The 20,856-nt window shown below is 45.4% G+C and overlaps 1 protein-coding gene across 1 annotated transcript in view; it reads right to left on the reverse strand.

The window, feature by feature from the left end:
* Positions 1-20,856, reverse strand: part of Blnk (B-cell linker) — a 48,606-nt gene that overhangs the window by 15,597 nt on the left and 12,153 nt on the right. Inside the window, exons 2-6 of the mRNA XM_013017573.1 lie at positions 15,502-15,567; positions 12,894-12,943; positions 5,638-5,678; positions 2,833-3,040; positions 2,471-2,589 (exon numbers count right to left, since the gene is read on the reverse strand). Coding sequence (XP_012873027.1) covers positions 2,471-2,589; positions 2,833-3,040; positions 5,638-5,678; positions 12,894-12,943; positions 15,502-15,567 — 484 coding nt within the window. The remainder of the gene's footprint in view (positions 1-2,470; positions 2,590-2,832; positions 3,041-5,637; positions 5,679-12,893; positions 12,944-15,501; positions 15,568-20,856) is intronic.

Genomic DNA, 20,856 nt, shown 5'->3' on the forward strand with positions numbered 1-20,856 from the left:
AAAAAAAAAAAAAAAAGAAAGAAATTACAAATCTGCCAGCATCCCAGTAGCTGCAAGTGATCAGTATGACATTCCTTACAGAAGCAAAGTGAAAATATTAGGTACAGCCAGGCACTGGTGGCTCATGTCTGTAATCCTAGCTACTCAGGAGGCTGAGATTTGAGAATCGTGGTTCAAACCAGGCCTGGTCAGGAAAGATGAGACTCTTATCCCCAATTAACCAACAGAAAACTGAAAGTGGCACTGTGGCTCAAGTAGTAGAGCGCTAGCCTTGATCTGAAGCGCTCAGGGGCAGGGTCCAGGCCCAGAGTTCAAGGCCCACAATCGACAAAAAAGGAAAAAAATAGGTACAAAACTCTGTCTAATTGACTTTGATAACAACCCATGATGGGATCAGAAAGGGAGGGATAGAAGGTGGTAGGCTTGGGAGAGATGACAGACCAACTCGGCCAAGCATAGTGGACAAGAGCAGCCCGGAGGCTTAAGGAGGTGAGACTCCACACCATTTACACACTGTAACCACTCCTCTGGAATTTTAAAATTGCCCAGGCCTGGGTTCCACCATGTTTGAATATCTGAGATGAGGCCCGATGCCACACATTTTAAAAGTTCCCCAGGTTTAGCCAGGGGCTGGTGGATCACACCTATAATCCTAGCCACTTAGATTTCGATCTGAGAATCAAGTTCAAACCAGAGAGGAAGGTCTAATAGATTCTTATCTCCAATTAATTAGCAAAAAACATTAGTGGAGGTGTGGTTCAAGTGGTAGAGCACCAACCTTGAATGAAAATTCAAGCCCAAATACCAGACATACAAGAAAAAGTTCTCCAGGTTGTACAGGAGTTATGAGGGGGTGGCAATCACTTGTCTGGATCAGCCTATAAATTCCTTCCCTTAGTGACTTCCCTGAATTCATGGAGAAGCTGTGAGATCCCCTTAGTCTAGGACCATCCTCTCCAGCAGGTGCCAGGGAAGGAATTCCAGGTCTGAAACCAGTTGGGTCTGGGTTCTGTCCCTTGTTCTGCCACTTAGCCTGGGTCTGTAGTTATTCAGCACCTCTAGAACTCATTCCCTTGTTTCAAAGCTGAAGACACAGGGCTCCACCTTGGAGAGTTGTTGCAGGGATTAGAAAGACTGCAGTGAATGCAGTGTGGTATACCTGTCTAAGAAATGGAACTAATGTTATGCCAGGTGATGAGAGCTGCAGAACCCCAGTCTACCCACCTGTGCTGGGAGCCCAGCTTTGATTTGGACTGGACCACCATGGGAAGTGCTCTGTGTGTTCATATGGGGACAGCACAGTTGCTTCCTCCTGTGACGGTCCCCAAGACACCCTTGTTTGTCAGGCTCTCCAGGTGTCTACTCTGCCCTCCACCTTTGCTGCTTCTTGTCCCAGGCCTGCGGTTATCATCACATTTGCTGTGCTTATGCCCTAGCCTATCTGCTTGACTGTGCCTGTAATTCTGTCTGTTTTATTTGTAGCTCTTCTAGTGTAGACTTTTTTTTCCCTTTTTTGTTTTTCATGCTGGGTATTGAACCCAGGGCTTCAAACCACCATTGGAGCTACTTTTACCCCTATTTGATTTTGTTTTCGAGACAGGATTTTTACTAATATTGTCTGACTGGACTCAAAATTGTCCTACCTTTGTTTCTCAGGTGGGTGGGGTCACAGGTATGTGCCACCATGCTTGGGTTAAATTTCTTAATGTAATTTGCTAATTCCATCAGAATTAGCAAAACATAGAACACAGGCTTTGAAGAGTATGTCCTGAAATGAGCTCCTTGACCAACTAAATTATGTATGTGTGTGGGGGGGGGGGAATGGGGAGTATGTATGGTTATCATAACCCCTCCTCCCCTGCCCTGGGTTGTTGAAATGATTGAATGAGGTTTACCAAATTCATGGGCAGTATGTGTGGCAGAATGGTGGCTTTGAAAACTGAGGAGTCTAGCTCCCATACCAGCCTACTACTTATAGAACTTGGCCCAGTGAGCTCACTCCTCTGAGGCTCTCCTCCTTCCTTTGTAAAATGGAGAGAACTCCATGTAGGTCACAGCAGTAAAGCACCCCATGGTAATCTAAAAATTCTAGCAGTTTCCTGCGGTACCTGCTGCTGTGCTTAGCATAAATGTGGCTTAAGGAAGTAGGTGTTCAATAGATCAATTGTGAATATACACCGAGTTGTACTGCTACCCTGGAAGGAGGCAGCTGATAGTGGTGAGGACGGGCCTGGAGGCCTTTACCTGGAGGAGCACTCCAGACAAATAATGCAAGCATCGTCCTCAATGCTCACACACTTACACTCCTCCCCTTCGGGCACCCACGGACACTAGAATACAAATTTCTTCTTGATGGATAATAAAAAAGGCACACCCCACATTCAAGGCCAGACCTGAGCTGTGCTTATTTGACCTCTGAGGTGAAGGCCTAGAGGTCCTTGCCAGCACCCTACTCCCAGGGAGACCCCACAGTCTGAACTCTTGAGGATGGGTCCTTCAGCAGAGAAGGAAACATCAGGCTTAGCATTGCGATCACGGGTGAAAAGGCACCCATGTTCTGTGTGAACTTCCTAGGAGAAATTCCAAAACCTGGCATACAAGAAGTCAGAAGAAAACTGGGGACCAGTCTTAGTGTTGGTTTTCTGTGGGTCTAGGGGATGGAACAGGGGCAGGGCAACCATCAGGATGTACTTTTCTTATTCATTAATCTATGAGTCATCTACTTATCTTTACCAGTTTTCAATGTTCCTGGTTTACATGGGAAAGTTTCACCACTTGGGCTTCATTCCCTATGGGCACCATTTGGAGGTATAAGCCCCAAGGTGGGCACACCCTCAGGCCCTTCCCTCTGTGATCCAGACATGGGGTGGGGGATGGCCTCACCTACATACTCGCCCCTGGTGAAGGGCAGAGCTGGGTGGATGGTCCTCATCTCATGCTCAGCGGGGGGTGGTTCATAGCTATCATCCCCATTCTCCTCCGCGGGCATCACATACATCTCCGAGTCCGAGTGCTCGTCTGGGTTTTCATAGTCGCTGTCCTGCAAATGGAGATACCATCCTTAGTCCCTGTGCTCACTCAGCTTGAGAAATCAGAACTGTTTTCACAGTGGCAGGACCAGGAGGCTGTAGCTGGGGTAGACTTCAATTTGCAGGATTAGGCAACTGGTGATAGGCAAAACCAGAGTTTCCCACCTCCAAAGCCGCTTGCTTTGCCCACCACCGTGACCTGGAGAACAGGTGAACTCTTTAATCCCAAGGGTGGCTAAAACTACAAGTGAACAAAGAATAGCAGATGATTAAAAAAAAAAAAAAAGAAGCCAAGCTCACACTAGTCATCCCTGCTACGCAGGAGGCTGAGATCTGAGGATCAACCTTCAAAGCTAGTCAAGGTAGAAAAATCTGTGGGACTCATATCTCTAATTAACCAGCAAAAAGCCAGAAGTGGAGGTGTGGCTCAAGTGGTAGAGCACCAGCCTTGAGCAAAAAAGCTAAGGGACAGCGCCTAGGCCCTGAGTTAAGTTACAATACTGGTATAAAACAGGCATAAAACAACCAGGAAAAGGACATGATGAGGATAAATAGGGGGGAGGAATGTTGAGGAACAGACAGATGCCTGGAGAGGAGGACAAGTTAGTCTTAAAGCAGAGCAGCTCAACTATGTGTTGAACTGTGTTATGTTATAATGCACTCTGAGCTTGTTTTTTTTTCTGTTTTCCTTCTTAATACACATTTGCTAAGTCTACATTTATTAAGCCACAGTCATATGGTCTGAAAGTTTGAGGGGTGCAGTAAAATCTTCTGAGCCTTGCAACTCCTCCTGAGACACCAAGAATAACCACTTTCTTGTGCACATTCACCAGAGAATTCATATTGTACTATTTGTGCATGCAGCAGTGGGGAGAAATTATCTGACTCAAGACATAAGGGGCTTCTGTGTCCACAATCTTCACTGCTTCCCCTGATCCTGTTCCCACAATACAACATCCAGATGTGGTTTTCCAATCGACAGGACATCTGCTTTTTGTGGGGGGGGCTGCCTCCTTTCACTTGTAATTTTAGAACGGCAATTAGATACCAAGCCTGGAAGCTTCAGAAGCAGCCTGCATTCCTCCTATGTGTGCTAAAGATCCACTAAAATAAAAATAATGGGGAGATGCTTACTCAGTCCTCGCTGTAGATGGTATCTTACTGAATTTTGGATGTCTGACTTTGAGGCATGTTATTCCCTCCTTTTCAGAACAATTTTACTTTGTGTTTTTTTTTTCTTTTTCTTTTTTTTTTTTGTCAGTTGTGGGGCTTGAACTTTGGGTCTGGGCATTATCCCTGATCTCTTCAGATCAAGGCTCTACCACTTGAGCCTCACCACCACTTTTGGTTTTCTGGTAGTTAATCAGAGATAAGAATCTCATGGACTTTTCTGCCTGGGCTGGCTTTGACCCACGATCCTCAACTCTCAGCCTCCTGAGTAGGTAGGATTATAAGCATGAGCTGCCGGTGCCCAGCTTACTTTGTGTTTTCTAAGTTCCTACCCTGCCATTTTTGTACAGCAAGCCAGTTCCATTCTCTTTACTCATCCTGGGATTGAACCAACCCAACTTTCTTTCTTGGTCACAGGTGTGATACAAAGCTGCTACCAGCAGGGGGTGATGTTTCAGCATTTCTGGGAGATCAACCACCTTTGGGCTCTTGGAGGAACTCCAAGGCCAAGTGACTCACAGAAGGGTCCCCTGGCCCCCCTTTTGTTCCTGTTCTTTTTCTGTGGCTGAAGAAAGATGATCTGTCCTTAAGACTGCAGAAACTCATGGGGGTGTGCAGAGCCCAGAACTGGGTTCAGGTATGATTCTGGGCATTCGACTGGGGATCTAGTTCTCATTCTACTGAGTGGAAGTAGGAAAGTCGCATTTTCAATCTCTTATTTCCTTATCTATGTAAGGATGTGCGGAGGCTTTCTGGGATCCCTTCCTGATTCCAAACTCAGATTCTGGACGGATTCAGTACATACACACACACACACACACACACACACAAAAAGCCTAGGAGAAAAGTAGCTTCCACCTTGTGAGGGGGTTGACAGCTCATTCTGCCACTGCACCTACCAGTGTCACCATGGTTACATCCTTCTCTCTCACACCGTGACCTCCAAAATTCTGCTCATATTATCTGGATTTGAATTTAGTAGCCCCCAGACATTGGATGTGGAGGCATCTTGTGGGCCTGGCATTAAACTCTTCAGATACTAGTTGATTTGAAACTCCTGGACAGAGGTCAGAGGGTGATGTGCGAGGAGAGTGTAGAATGGCAGAATGTTTGCCAACTGATGGGGTAACACTGACACATTTTGGCACCTGTTGTGGCTGAGCCAATGAGAACTGTGAATGGGGTCAAGTAACTACCTCATACAGCCCTGGCCATGATGACTTGACGTAATGACTGCAATGCTTTTGACTGAGTGGCCAAGTCAGGTCAATCATTACCAGATTATTGGCTCCTTGTCTGGAGGTGATCTTTCTAGTGTGCCCTCTGCCTATCTCCAGTGAATCTCAGCTGAGTGCCAGTATGGAGTTCAGAAACAAGCCCTCTAAAAAGTCTCCCACAAGGCCCTAAGATGCATTCAATCCCAGGAGCAAATACTTACAAAATCATCAGACCACTGCTCTCCCTCGTCTGCAGGGCTCTCTGAAACAGCAAGAGACATGGAATGTATGAACAGGACTGTCAGCTGTTTACAGTCTGAACCTGCCTTTCGATCTTTTTGGCTTCCTGGTGCCATTGACTTGGCTTTTAACAGTTACCACAACCATCTGTTCATTCTGACTTCTTCAGAAGACAAATGAGTGACATCCCACTGGGGCTGAAGAATGGTGCCTCTGACCCATGTCTGTCTTTGTCCCTACTCTGTGAATGTGGCTCTCCTTGAATTGGCATGTGGATCTATCTATATTAGAATGAACACTGGACAGGACTCAGACATAAATTCTCATGCAGATGCTGGTCCCAGCTACTTGAGGAGTGCATCTCACATCTGGAGGCCTCTTTCTACATGTATACAATAGAAGGTAACTTCTGTGATTCTCTGGGGCTCTAGGTTTGACCTTCTGTTTGTTGTTGTTTAACAATGATTATCTAATGCTTTACTATATTTTAGGTAATATTGTCTAAGTTTTATATCCACATAACCTCAAAAATTTGTGTGGAGGCTGGGTGCCAGGGGCGGTTATCCTAGCCAGATCTCAGAAGGCTGAGATCTGAGGATCATTTTTCAACACCAGCCTGTGCAGGTAAGTTTATGAGACTCTTATCTCCAATTAACCAGTAAAAAGCCAGAAGTGGAGATCAAGTGGTAAAGCATTAACCTTGTGCAAAAACGCTCAGGGACAGCACCCTGGCTTGAGTTCAGGCTTCTGGACTAGCACACATACCCATTAAAAATATGTATTTGGGGACTGGGAAGGTGGCTCAGTGGTAACACATACCCATTAAAAATATGTATTTGAGGGCTGGGAAGGTGGCTCAGTGGTAGAGCGCTTGCCTTGCATACCTGAGGCCCTGGGTTCAATTCCTCAGCACCACATAAACAAAAAGAAAAAAAGCCGGAAGTGGCGCTGTGGCTCAAGTGGTAGAGCGCTAGCCTTGAGCTGAAGAGCTGAGGGACAGCGCCCAGGCCCAGAGTTCAGGCCCCATGACCGGACCCCCCCCCCCAAAAAAAACACAAAAACAAAAACAAATTTGAGACAGAAAATGGCTGAGTCACATGTCCATGGTCAGATAGTGAAGGACAGAGCCAGTACCAGAGCCCTGTAGGCTGACTTCAAAGCTCATGAAGATTCTCAGAGTTGAGCCTCAGTTTGTTCCAGGGAGCAGGTACCATCCCGGCTCTGTGGTGGATTGGGGATACAAATGGAGATGACAGACTATGGGTCTTAAGTAGCTGACAGCTTGGAGAGGAAAATAGGTCTGAGTTATGGCAGCCAACGAGAATGAATATTTCTCCTTCAAAACACATTATGAGAAGCCAACCCCATCCTACAATGTGACCTAGAGGTCACCTGGGGTTTACTGTGCTGTGTAGGAAATCAGCCAGTAACAGACTATAGGACAGAAAGGCTGAGAGCCTTGCACCCCAGAAAGTCCCAGTTCATTTCTATCCCATGGGGCAGCGACCATTACCAGCTTAGAGGATGAACCTCAGTTCCCCAGCACATCAACAGGACTATTCATTTGTTTGTTTGTTTTCTCTTTGGTCTGACACTCAAACTGGAACATACTTCCTGCTCATTGCCAGGTGCCCTACCACCTAAGCCATGCCTTCAACCTCTTATTTATTTCATATATGCCATTTCTACTCCTGGCCACAGCCGACTTCTGACTGTAGCTCCAGGTGGAGATCCCAGTAATGGGATTTTCTAGATGAAATATGGCCTTGGGACCAGAGCAGCCACCATTTAAACAATGTTGGCAGTAGTTCCCTCTCTTGGGAAAGCCATGGCAAATACTCGGGGGAACTTCTTGTAAGGTCCGCTCCTGGATGGCTAGCAGACTCCACCCTCCTCGCAGCAAAGTCTCCACCCAGTACCTGCGTTACCTAGGCAACTGGGACACCTGGAAGAGGTCACATCTGCATCCACTGAGGTCACATCTTAACCTGATGTGGCCACACCTTTCCCCCCCCCCCATACCCTAGATAAGGGCTAGCACAGGCCCAGGCTCTCTCTCTCTGTTCTATTCTAACTCTCTCTCTCTCTCTGTTCCTCCCTGCTCTCTCTTGCTGCTCCTTTCTAGCTTTCTCTCTGCTCTAGCTCTTTCCTCTCTCTTCCCCCTCTCTTTCCCCTCTCTTTCCCAGCAGGTCTACTGAATAAACCTACCCCTTACCTGAATACCACGTGCGTGCTGGTGCTGTTCTTACTCGGCTACCTCTTTTTAAAAACCTAACACTTCTCTCTTCTATCCAACTGTGGGCTATAAATTATTTTCTGATATAAACAGAAAATAATTTTTAATAAATCACTCTTTGGGTTGACCTAGCAAATGAAAATGTATTTGTGATCATTGGTAATTCCCAAGAAGTTCAAAGAAAAGTCCTTTGCCTAATACAGTCAACTACCACTGTGAGGGAAGAAAGTTCTAGTCCCTGGGATAACTGAGGATCAACACTTCAGGTCACAAGCTGTTTCTGTTTTGGCTATTTTGACAGAAAACTTTAGATAATGCCTTTATGAAACCCCCTGCCCCGCCTAGGTTAACTGGACTTGCTGAGTTTTTTTGTTTGTTCGTTTTTGTTTTTGTCTGTCGTGGGGCTTGAACTCTTGGGCCTGGGTGCTGTCCTTGCGCTCTTCAGCTCAAGGCAAGCACTCTTCCTCTTAAGCCACAGCACCACGTCTGGTTTTCTAGTGGTTTTTATTGGAGATCAGAGTCTCACAGACTTTTCTGCCCAGGCTGGCTTTGAACTGTGATCCTCAGATCTCAGCCTCCTGAGTAGCTAGGATTACAGGCGTGAGCCACTGGCACCCAGCTTTTTTTTTTTTTTTTGGCCAGTCCTGGGGCTTGAGCTCAGGGCCTGGGCACTGTCCCTGAGTTATTTTTGCTCAAGGCTAGCACTCTACCACTTGAGCCACAGCAGCACTTCCAGCTTTTTCTGTGTATGTGGTACTGAGGAATTGAACCCTGGGCTTCATGCATGTGAGGCAAGCACTCTGCCACTAAGCCACATTTCCAGCCCAACCTGCCTTTCTTTAGTGAATAAGGGTTAATGACACAGCCAATCTGCCTCCATTTTGCATCTGTGTCTTTTTCTTTTGTTGGTAGTGGGGACTTGACCTCCATGCCTGGGTGCTGTCCCTAAGCTCTTTTGCTCAAGGCTAGTACTCTACCACTTTGAGCCACAACTCCACTTCCGGTTTTCTGGTGGTTAATTGGAGATATGAGTCTTGTGGACTTTTCTGCCTGGAGGCTTTATACCACAAGCCTCTGATCTCTGCTTTCAGTGTAGGATTACGGGTATGAGCCATTGCTGCTGCATCTGTGTCTTTTGCTCTGAGCCATCCTTTCCTGCAGTTACCTTGTAGCCATCTTGGAAGGCAGGAGGGACAGCACTGATCTAAAAACATCTTTACGAGGGAAATAACCTCCATGGAAAGGAACAGCAGATCCTTCACAGGACAGTAGGACAGATTGCCGCCAACAAGCCACTGGACCATCATGGCCATGACCACCTCCTATCACCTAGGGGCACGTCTGTGACCCGGGTTGTTGAATGATTATGCATACTTCTCCCCCCTGCCCCATTCTTCCTGCTGTAACTGAAACCTATGGTACATGTCCATATGAGGAAGATGGTGATACACATATACATACCTTAATTCTTCTCAGGTTAATTAAATATCCTTTCTCTGCCCTCCACCGTTATTTGTCTCTCTTTGGCATATGGGGCAAGTGGCCAGACCTGACATATGAACCTTAGGAGTTTGGGCTTGGAACTTACAATATCCTATATCAGAATGGCTCCCTCCCCCCACTTCCTCCCTTCCGTTTCACTCTGAGCTCAAAGAAGTGGAAGACTACTTAGCTGTGAAAGTGTACAACTGAGAAATGAGTCCTGTGCTTAACACCAGGGGTTATGATGTGTTACAGTAGTAGCCATCATCCCAGCAAAATGCCCCTGTCTCAGCATAAGGGCAAATAGAAGAGCGTGAGTTTTCCCTTCAAAGGCTGCAGTCACTTTGGACACTCCATTTCTCTAAGATGCCGTTTCCTCATTTGCATAACCAAGACAGTAACTTCTTTCTTCAACCCAGGGCCTCATGCTCTTGCTTGGCTTTTTTGCTCATGATGGGGGCTTTCCAACTTGAGCCATGCCCCTAGCTAATTTCTTCTCTTCTTTTCTTTTCTTTTTTCTCTTGAAGATAGAGTCTCACTACATAGTATAAGTTGGCTTTGAGGTCTGTCTTCCTGCCTCAACCTCCTGAGCTCTGTGATTACAGGTGCACAGCACCATGCCCAGCCTGAGATAGTTATTTCTGTATCATGATGCTAATGGGAAGATTGAATGGATTATATTGGCAAAGAATGTAGCAGAACATCCAGAACACAGTGAATACCCACAGGTCTTGGCTCTCTTCCTTTCCCTCCCCTGCACCAGCTGCCTTTGGTCAGTGGACCATGAAAAGCCTATGACAATGTCACCAACTCAAAGATGAAGGCAGGGCTGGTGGGTCCCTGCTGAATGCCACAAGCCTCTCACTGATTGGATCTTTATCCTGAAGGGCCAAGACACCATTATTTGTGTGTCCCAGTCTTTGTCCTGAGTCAAGCCAGAAGAGGGACTATGTGATTCTTCTGTCAGCCTCTAGAGGGTGCTAGTCTTGTCCATCCTCTGCCATGAGAAGGTCCATGTCACCAACATCAAACACTCACTCCTGGCTTAGAAGGCTTGCCTACAGGACAGGAAAGAGGACATGGCTCCATTGTCTGGGGGAACAAGTAGTGATGTCTTACATGGCATGGATGGCCCAAGTCTTTGCAGTGACTGGAGAGCAGTAATCTGGCCAGAGGTTCCCAGAAGGCTCAGTTTCCATACACAGCTCAGATCTCCATGCACAGGTCCTTGGAGACTTCCTAGAGTTCCGGGGGAGTTTTAGGGCTGAGGCCCTAATGCTACAGCTGTGCTGGGACCTTAGGGATCAGGGAAGCAGCTGGCAATACTCCTGGGGCACGTTAATAGGGGGGGAGGATGGGAAGGGTGAGAGAGGGGGGAGTGGGGAGAAAAGGGCTTGGGTGGGAAGGGCAGGGTAAGTAAGTGCAGGATTGTTGATGTTTTTGCTAGGACTAATTCCAGGGAGCAAGTGTTAACAGCAGGAATCTGGTCCAGGCCCTACTGGTAAAGCAGGCAGGATGGATTTCTGATACTCAGCAAACTTCTGTGGACATGAAGATCTGCTTGTCTTTCAGGTCAGAGGCAGTGATTTCAGGACAGAGACGAATTACAACAGAGCTGCTCAACTCTAATATGCATTCAAATCCTCAGGAATTCTTGTGAGTAATTGATTTTCATCTGGTATTTGTGTGGCAGGGCTGAAATTCTGCATTTCTAACAAGCTTCCAGACCATGGCAGCTGCCATGAAGCTGGGAACCACACTTTGTGTAGCTAGGGCTGAGAAGAGTTACACTACCTTTGCAAATCTGGTCAGTGTTTCTGTGTTCCTAGAGACCTCAAGAACAGATAAGCTGGTTATTAAGACTATCACACCTGTAATCTTGGCTACTCAGGAAGCTGAGATCTGAGGGGCTTGGCTCAAAGTCAGCCTCAGAAAAAGGTGCTGTACACTAAGCAGATTTCCTGACTTATAGATAAGATAGACATTTTTTTGACTGTGCTGACCCTGAGGCTTGAACTCAGGATGTGGGCATTATCCCCGACCTTCCCTCCCCCCCCCATAGGCACTCTACCACTTGAGCCACAGCTCCACTTCCACCTTTTTAGTGGCTATTGAAGCCAAGAGTCTCACAGACTTTCCTGCCCTTGCTGGCTTTGAACTGCAATCCTTAGATCTCAACTTCCTGAGTATCTAGGTTACAGGTGTGAGCCACCAGCATCTGGCTTAGATAGATAAGGTAGATTTTAAAGCCAGGCTAAGATCCCCCTTTCTTACTGTGAGTATAGAATTCCCTGCATATACTCTGAACTTGGTAAGAGGTTGGCAGGGTGAGGTCAGTGAACACTGTGACCAGCCAGGAATCAGACTCACATATGCTGGCCAATATTTCTTGATGGGATAAAATTTCATCAGTGTCCAACTCAACTATCTGATTTATTGCTATCTTGACAGGTAGCAGGAAAAAATTAATCCAATTCACCAAAGATCTTGATTTGGTTTTAGTTGTCCTGCAGAGGAAGAATTATCTGTGTTGTCTGTAGTCCCTTGTTTTCATGAATGGCTGCATAGATCTATCTGTCCAAGTTCAGGAAATATTTCTACTTAAAACTGTAGAAAAAGATTTTAGATCTAGCCTCCTATATACTCCAGAAAAGGAAACCATGTTGGAGATTTCATTTTGCTCACCTCTGCCATAAACACTACCAACTTCAAGACTAACTTCTGTCAAAAATCACATCTGTCTGGGTAGTGGGATCTCACACTTGTAACCCTAGCTATCAGAAGGGTGGGATCTGAAGATCACAGTTTGAAGCCAGACCAAGCTGGAAAAGCTGTGAGATTCTTATCTTCAATTAAGCGCTCAAAAAGCCAGAAGTTGAGCTGTGGCTCAAGTGGTAGAGTTCTAGCCTTGAGCACAAATGCTCAGGGACAGTACCTAGACCCTGAGTTCAAGCCCCAGTACTAGCACCCCCCCCCCATACAATCAGTTCTAGTTTGGGATGGATCGATTGTAGGCTGATCTCATAGAAGACTGAGTAGCAAACGCTCCATTAATTATTTATTCTCCAACCCTTTAACACCATTTCACCATCTTTTTTGTGAAGGAAACCATCTCTTCCCCACATCCTGCACCTCAGGTTAGATGTGGTCTGAATGCTGTGAATTCCTACAGGATGTAGTGTTCCCATCTTCCAACTTCCCTTCTTTTTCCTCCCAGACTACATTTGGGAGTATAGAGACTGTATTTGACTTATTTGGCACTGCAGTTCTACTTAAGACCTTGTACATGCCTGGCACCTGCAGCATGCTTGACAAACAGCTGCGTGGACACACAGATGGACTGAGAGATGGATAAAGTTGTATGCTCCCTCTATATAGCTCATGCTAGAGATCAGTTCTTCCAATTATGATAGACATCTTTTGTTTTCCAGTCAGTAGAACATATCTCACTTTTCAACAGACTAATACAAACATTACAAGAGTCAAATGTCAGTAATGTAAGTTTAGAAATTTTCTTACCTAAGGCATAGTCCCTTCGAGGAACACTAGGAGGAGCTTTGACTTTTAGCCTGGAGATAAAAATAGGAGACCAAAGGTCAGTAGGTAGGCAGAACAACTGTTGTTATAGAGATAGATAGTTTGTCGTTGTTGAATAGGAAGATTACAACCTCTTAAAAGATTAACTGTGGTGAGGCTCTTGGTCTGAAGATCTCCACCCCACCCTCCCCACCAGCTCCTCAGGGCATCACATGACTATGACTTGGTGAAGGTGAAGTGGTTGGTAACTTGGCTCTGTGAGGTACAAAAACTAGGAAGCATGGCATTCAGAAGTCCAGGGAAAATCAGTACTGATTGGTTATAGCAAGGTAGGACAAGATGAACTATACTTTAATGTCTTATAAATAAATGTTTTATAAACACAGGACAAAAAGTAGCTATAATAAACACTTTGCTTATAATTAGTTTGTACCACTTAAAAGCGTGACAAGTAAGCACTGAGTGTATCAATATTCAACGTCTACAGTAAATCACTACTTTTAGTAATGATTTATCATTCTGTCTAAGAATGGGTGCCAGTGGCTCATGCCTGTAATCCTAGCGACTCAGGAGGCTGAGATCTGATGACTGTAGTTCCAAACAAGCCCAGGAAGGAAAGTCTGTGAGATTCTTTTTTTTTTGGGGGGGGGGTCCGGTCGTGGGGCCTGAACTCTGGGCCTGAGCGTTGTCCCTCAGTTCTTCAGCTCAAGGCTAGCACTCTACCACTTGAGCCACAGTGCCACTTCCGGCTTTTTTCTTTTTGCTTATGTGGTGCTGAGGAATCAAACCCAGGGCCTCAGGCATGCAAGGCAAGCGCTCTACCACTGAGCCAACTTCCCAGCCCCAGTCTGTGAGATTCTCATCTTCAACAAACTGTCAGAAAGTCCCAAGTGGTAGAATGCTAGCCTTGAATGAAAAAGCTCAGAGACAATGCCCAAGCCCCAGGACTGTATGTGTATACAAAAAAGAATGATTTACTTGATGAAATTTAAAAATTTGTAAGTAAACACACAGAGTAGCCTTTAATTACTAAACTATCATGTCTATTTTTAGAGGCAGTGTATAGGAAAACTATTATATATAAAAAATTTCATTTATTAGAAGAATGCAATACAGAAGCTTATATGTGGGATGTGTGTGTGTGTGCATGCATGTGTGTGCGCACGCATACATGCATGCGCACTGAGCCTGGGGCTTAAACTCGGGGCCTGGGTGCTGTCACTGAACTTTTTGGCCCAAGGCTCATGCTCTATACTTTGAGCCACAGCTCTACTTCTGGCTTTTTGGTATTCAATTGGAGATAAGGGTCTCTTGGACTTTCCTGCCCACACTGTCTTTAAGTTGCTATCTTCAGGTCTCAGCCTCTTGAGCTAGGATTATAAATGTAAGCCACTGGCATCTGGCTTTGATTTTTAAATCCACAGAAGCCCTCTACCAAAGCAGAATTGCAGTTCTTTAGAAATAATAATGCTTACATTTGTATTGAAATTACTTTTTCCACCATAGTCTCTTATATCTATTATTTCATCCAGTTACCCAATAGTCCCCATCAAACTAAACCTGTGATGAAGTCTGGAAAGAGATTGTCCCTGGAGTTGTAGGAACAAAAACCAAAAATAAAGCTGGGCCTGATGCCCAGGTCAGTTTATGGAATAGTAAACTTTCCAAAAACATATAAACCCACTATTATTCATTATTATTGTCATTCCCTTAAAGAAAAGAAGAGGTATTTTAACAGCCTCCAATCATCCTGGATCAAGGACAAACTCAAGAATGGACCATTGAGCCCTGCCCACAGGTTAAGAATAAAGGATATATTTTGAACATTACTCAGTAGCTGGCAGCTACCGAGTCACCCAGCACTTCCGGGTCCTTCTCTGTTCAGATGGCACAGACCCATGAAAACCTGGTCACAGCTTTATGTAAAGGAACCAGTGTGTTCAACTGTGCTTCCTGCTTTCAAGGCAGCCCCTGTTGGCTGGCTAGGAGGGTGAGCTTAACTGCAGCTCACTTTGAACCAACAAGCCCTTGATATTGCCCAAGGTAATGACCATGGTGGCCATTATTCCAGGATGAGAAACATGATTTGCCAAGTAAAAAGAGCTCTGGGGGACAATGCACAAAAGGCTTGAAATAGATACTCAGAAACAATCAGAGTTTCATGGCTGCTGTGAACATGACTGACTATGGAATAGAAAAGTGTTTCATGCAGAGATTTCATATTACAGAGAACTAGATTTTGTGAGTTCTTATTTGGAATTCTTTAGGAGCATCCTGGGGGAGGAGGGTTTGACTTGATAGTTATCAGGCTGATTTTCCTGCTTTGACCTTGGTCAGGCTACTCTTTGGCAGCTAGAAGGAAAGTGCAAGTGTACTGAGTTCCTCCACTCACTTTGTTTCCAGAACAAAGTGATCCTGCCTCTCTCCAGGACCCCCCTCCCCCCCTCCCCACCTTCCTTCTACCCACTAAGAAAGGGCCACAAGTTAATCAGGCATCTCCTCCCTTAAGTAAGGGAACTCTGCTTCCTTCCATTCAAACACTGGCAAATTTATTCCATATAAGTAAATCTGTAAACAGAAGCTAACTTACTTTTTGATTTTGTCCATGATGCCACCTTCATTGTTCTTAATATCATGGACTATCTTTTGAAGTTGCCTGTAAAAAAAACAAAATAAAACATAAAAAATTAATAACTAGGCTGACTTTTGAAGAAAAAAAGACTTCTAAAATCTTTCATGAATAAAAGAGAGAGAGAGAGACAGAGAGAGAGAGAGACAGAGAGAGAGAGAGAGAATCCCTACAGCAAAACCTCCAAATACCAAGCATTATTTTGCATTTAATTAAATTGAGTCTTTGCAAGTCACCAACAGTTTGGAGACCTTCAGAGAAAGTTCAGAATCTGATAGACCAGTTGGGTTCTTTCAGTTGGTTGTGACAGAAATTCCTGGATGGAAAAGGCACAGTTGATCTCCCATCTGATCCTGCCCCCTGAGTTTCTGGATAGGTTTGAAGTGGAGCAGAAGAATTTGCATCCCTAATTAATTTCCAGGTGAAACTGATGTTTCTGGTCCAGGACCACCCTTTGAGCAGCAGTGGATGGTGATAGGTAATGTCTTTCCCACAGTGGGCCTTAGTTGTGCCTGAATAAAGCAATACAGAATTTATTTGGGGAAAATTAAGGTTCATTTTAACCCAAGTGCAGAGCTGAGTGATCCACATGAAAACCTACACAAGTAAGAGCTTTACCAGACTTGCTTCTTAATAGGACTTGACTTTTCCGTTTCAATTTAGACCTTACTATGCCTGAATATGTTCATTAAAAAAAAATCCTCTAGAGTCATAGCTTGCAAAGGCTGCAGAGGGAGAGGAAAAGACTATGGCACAACATAGACTACATACTGTGTGACCACTCAAGAGGCCCAGGACCTTTGGCCAGGACTGCTCAGCAGTTCCTGACAGGTGCTGGAAAATGAACCAAAAGTAGGGAGAGGTATTGGCACTGTAACCTGAATGGCAGAAAATAACCTGAGCTGAGACAGGAAGATGAGTCTAGATAGCTCTGGCTGCATCATGAGACCCTGTCTCAAGTAAACAAACAAAAAATGATACCTGCTAAGTGAAAACACACAATTTGAAAAGCCTCCACACTGTATGAGTTCTGTGTGGGACTCTGGAGAAGACAACAGTATGGACACAGTAGGTTTAAGTGGTTTCTCATTTGAGGGTACAAAAGGAAGATAGTGAATTCAAGGCCAGCCAGCCTTGGTTACATGAGAGACAGTCACCCCCCCCTACTGTCCCCCCCCCAATAAAAGGCCAGGTCAAAGTTTTCTTCTTCTAGGCTTCTAGGAGAGGTTTGATTGTGAGGAGAAAAAGAAGATTTTCACACTCTCAATTATCTTCCACGTGCCCACATTACCCAAAACACCTTTAAGCTTCCATCCTCCTATCTATGGCCTCTCACAAGGCCAGGATTACAGGTATGTACCATTATAGCCAGTGCATTTGTTGAGACAGTCTCACTAGCTTTTGGCAGAGATCCTCTTAATCTCTGCCTTCCAAGTAACTGAGATTTAGATAGGCATAAATAACACATTTTTTAAGGGGAAACTTGTGTTTTTCAATTTCATACATAAATGAGACAATGTGGTACTTGTCTTTCTGAGCCTGGCTTACTTCACTTTAAATAATAATGTTGAGTTGTACGTCTGTTGTAAATGACAGGATTTTATCCCTTTTAATGGCTGAACACTATTGCCTTTGTGATATGGACTATGTACTCTTTAGCCATTCATCACTGATGGACACTTAGGTAGTTTCCATTGCTTGTTCTGACCAACAGTACTGAAATTAACCTGGGAGTACAGATATCTCTTTGACATCATGATTCCATTCACTTTGGCCATATATATATCCACTAGTAGGATAGTTGGATCAGATGGTGGTTCTTGTGTGCATGTGTGGGGGGGGGGGGGAAGGTGGGTGTGTACTAGGGCTTGAATTCACTCTTTTTTTGGTCAGTTATGGTGCTTGAATTCTGGGGTGAACCCTGTTCGTTCCTCAACTCTTCAGCTCAAGGCAAGCGCTGTTCCACTTGAGCCACAGTGCCACTTCCAGTTTTCTGGTGGTTAATTGGAGTTAATAGTCTCATGGACTTTCCTGCCCCTGCTGGCTTTGAACTGCGATCCTCAGGTCTCAGCCTCCTGAGTAGCTAGGATTACAGGTGCCTGGCTTAATTCAGTATTGTTTAACTTTCTTGCTCATGGCTGGAGCTCAACCATTTGATGAGCCAGGTCTCTAGGCCAGCATTCTGTGGATTCATCAAAGATGTGAGCTTTTCTGCCTGGGGTGACTTCAAACAGTACTCCTCCAGGTCAGCCTCGGGAATAGGTAGGATTGCATGTGTGAGCCACTGGCCACTGGCTGGTAGTTCTACTTTTGAAGGAGCCTCCATGCTGTCTTCCTTAATGCCTGCACTAAATTAGGTTCCCAGCAACCCAGAGCTTGCTATCTTGTCTTTTGATAGTACCGTTCTAAATGGAGTGAAGCGATAGCTTGTTGTTTTTTGTTTGGTTGGTTTTTTGAGACAGTCTCACTATATTAACCCAGGCTGGCTCCAAACTCATTATACAGGCAATCTGCCCTCAAATGCCTGATACTCCTGCCTCTAAGCTGAGATTATAGGCTTGTACCACCTTGCTAAGCACTTATTGCGTCTTTGATGTTCATTTCCTTGCTGAATCTGCTGATGATTTTTTTTTTTCAGGTTCCCATTGATCATTTGTGTTTTCTTTTAAGAAAAGCTGCTTAGGGGCTGGAAAGGTAGCTCAGTGGTAGAGCGCTTGCCTTGAATGCCTGAGGCCCTGGGTTTGATTCCTCAGCACCACATAAGCAAAAAGAAAAAAGCCAGAAGTAGCGCTGTGACTCAAGTGGTAGAGCGCTAGCCTTGAGCTGAAGAGCTGAGAGACAGCGCCCAGGCCCAGAGTTCAGGCCCCACAACCGGACCCCCCCCCCAAAAAAAAAAGCTGCTTAGGTCTTTGCCCATTTTAAGCTGCACTATTAGCCTTTTCTTTCTTTTGAATTATGAGTTCTTTCTATATTTTATATTATACATATGTATTTCTGATATGTATATATATCAGATGTATAGTTCTCAAATATTTCCTCCCATTCTGTAGGTTATTTCTTTACTGTACTATCTCCTTTGCTGTGCAGAATCTTTCTAAATTGATGTCATCCCACCTGTCTATTTTTACTTTTGTTTCCTGTGTTTCCAGGGTCCTTTCCAAGAAGTCCGTGATCATTCCAACCAATTTCATATATTTTGGACATTTTCACACATGGGCCATTTACTTAGGCTTTAAATACACATTCCTCTGTAAACTGAGGGCTTTTAGATGTCTGCTGCAGGCGGTGGTGGAGAACCAGGCGCCCTAGTCTTGAGGGAGGAGAGGAAGCAGACCAGGGCCAACCTGAGAATCCTGGAGAAGCAAGGGTGGTGTGACGTTCGTGCTGCCTGCCAGCGCTGAGAGCCTTGGGTGGGCCTGAGGGACAGGAAGGGGGCTGTAGTCTCAGGCTCCCCCTCTGTTCCTTCCAACCTAGTCTCTCTCCCAAGTTATCCTCTGAAACGCCAAAAGGTGTCCTATATTTGTTTATTAAAAATCCAGAGTGTAGCCCGGAGCTGGTGATTCTTGCTTATAATCCTAGCTACTCAGGAGGCTGAGATCTGAGGACTGCGGTTCAAAGCCAGCTCGGCAAGAAAGCCCATGAGACTTTTATCTCCAATAAACCACTATAAAACTGGAAGTGGTGCCGTGGCTCAAGTGGTAGAGCGCTAGCCTTGAGCTGAAGAGCTGAGGGACAGAGCCCAGGCCCAGAGTTCAAGCCCCACGACTGACAAAAAAAAAACCACCCAGAGTACAGCCGGGCTCTGTTTGCTCACACCTGTAATCCTAGCTACTCAGGAGGCTGAGATTTGAAGATCACAATTCAAAGCCAGCCCAGGAAGGAAAGTCCATGAAACTCTTATCTCCCAATAACCACCAGAAAACCAGAAGTGGTGCTGTGGCTCAAGTGGTAGAGTGCCAGCCTTGAACTGAAGAGCTGAGGGACAGTGTCCAGGCTGAGTTCAAGCCCCACAACCTGACTAAAAACAAAAAACAAAACAAAACAAAAACTCATAGGGCTTGCCTTTAAACTACACGAAGGAGGAAAAGAGTAATTAGGGGAACCTGGAAATCTTCATTTTAATAATCTTCCTGGGACTTTTAGGTCATCCAAAGCTGAGAACTTTTGTAGAAAGGACACAGGGCTGGGCATGGTGGTACATCCTTGTAATCCCAGTTTTGGGGAGGCAGAGGCAGGAAGATGGTGAATTAAGGACAGCCTCAGCTCCATAGGGAAACCAGGTTCTCTCCTTTGAGGTCAGGCTTAATGCGAAAGAGCACAAAAGGTGATGTTTCAATTTCCCAAATACCTTCCACCTGCCATATTGCCTAGCTAACCTTTAATGACAGAGCTCATTCTTCTCTCTACAGTGAGAAGACCGGGCAAGTTCTGACACTCTCCCAGGAAAGGGAAGGCACAGCCAACGGGGCTTTGAGTCCATGGTACTGGGAGAAGGGCAGGAGGAGCCGCACAGCTACTGGCAGCCCAGCGTCTCTGTTCACGGTGTTCAGGGTGATAGAGGGCATAGAGCTGCTTCTCATCGGCCAGGTTTCGTGGCAGCGCCTCTGGACCCACAAGCTACAATCTCCAGTACTAGAGCTTGAACTGCTGAAGCTCTGATCTTACATCGATGGCAGCCTCTCTTCCTCTTCTTCTTGGAAGAAAAGTTAAGCTAGAGAAGTGGCTTTGGATTTGACTGCAATTAGAATATGGCAAAGTGGTTTGGTGTTCCAGGCCTGCACTTGCTAGTCAGGTACTTCTATCTGAAAGGATCAATGAAAGGATCCACCACATCCAGCCCAGGGGACAACACAGAGGCAGGCAGGCATAGGAGAAAGATTATTACAAGGTTTATTAGAGGAGCCATATTTGCCCCAGAGAGAGAGAGAGAGAGAGAATGCATGGCAGCCTCTGCTATAGGTAGCAGCAGGGTCTCAGGGTTAGGGAGTGAGTTGGATGGGTGGGTCTGGGCAGAGAGAGGGAAGAGCCAGCTATATTGCAGGAACTCCAGGATAGGGAGGAGCTCAGGATTAGATGGAGCTGAGGACCAAAAATGGGTATAATGCTTACACTATCACTTGAGCTATACCATCAGCCAGCCCTTGTTGTGCTGGTTATTTTCAAGATGGGGTCTCATTTTATGCTCAGGCTGCTCTGGACTGCATAATCTTCCAATCTATGTTGCTGGGATGACAGGACTGTACCCCCATGCCCAGCTATTGGTTGAAATGAAATCATATGAGCTCTTACTGCCTGGGCTGTTTTTGAACTATGACC

The sequence above is a fragment of the Dipodomys ordii genome, unplaced genomic scaffold, assembly GCF_000151885.1.
Source record: "Dipodomys ordii isolate 6190 unplaced genomic scaffold, Dord_2.0 Scaffold36, whole genome shotgun sequence".
In the NCBI taxonomy this organism is placed as follows: domain Eukaryota; kingdom Metazoa; phylum Chordata; class Mammalia; order Rodentia; family Heteromyidae; genus Dipodomys; species Dipodomys ordii.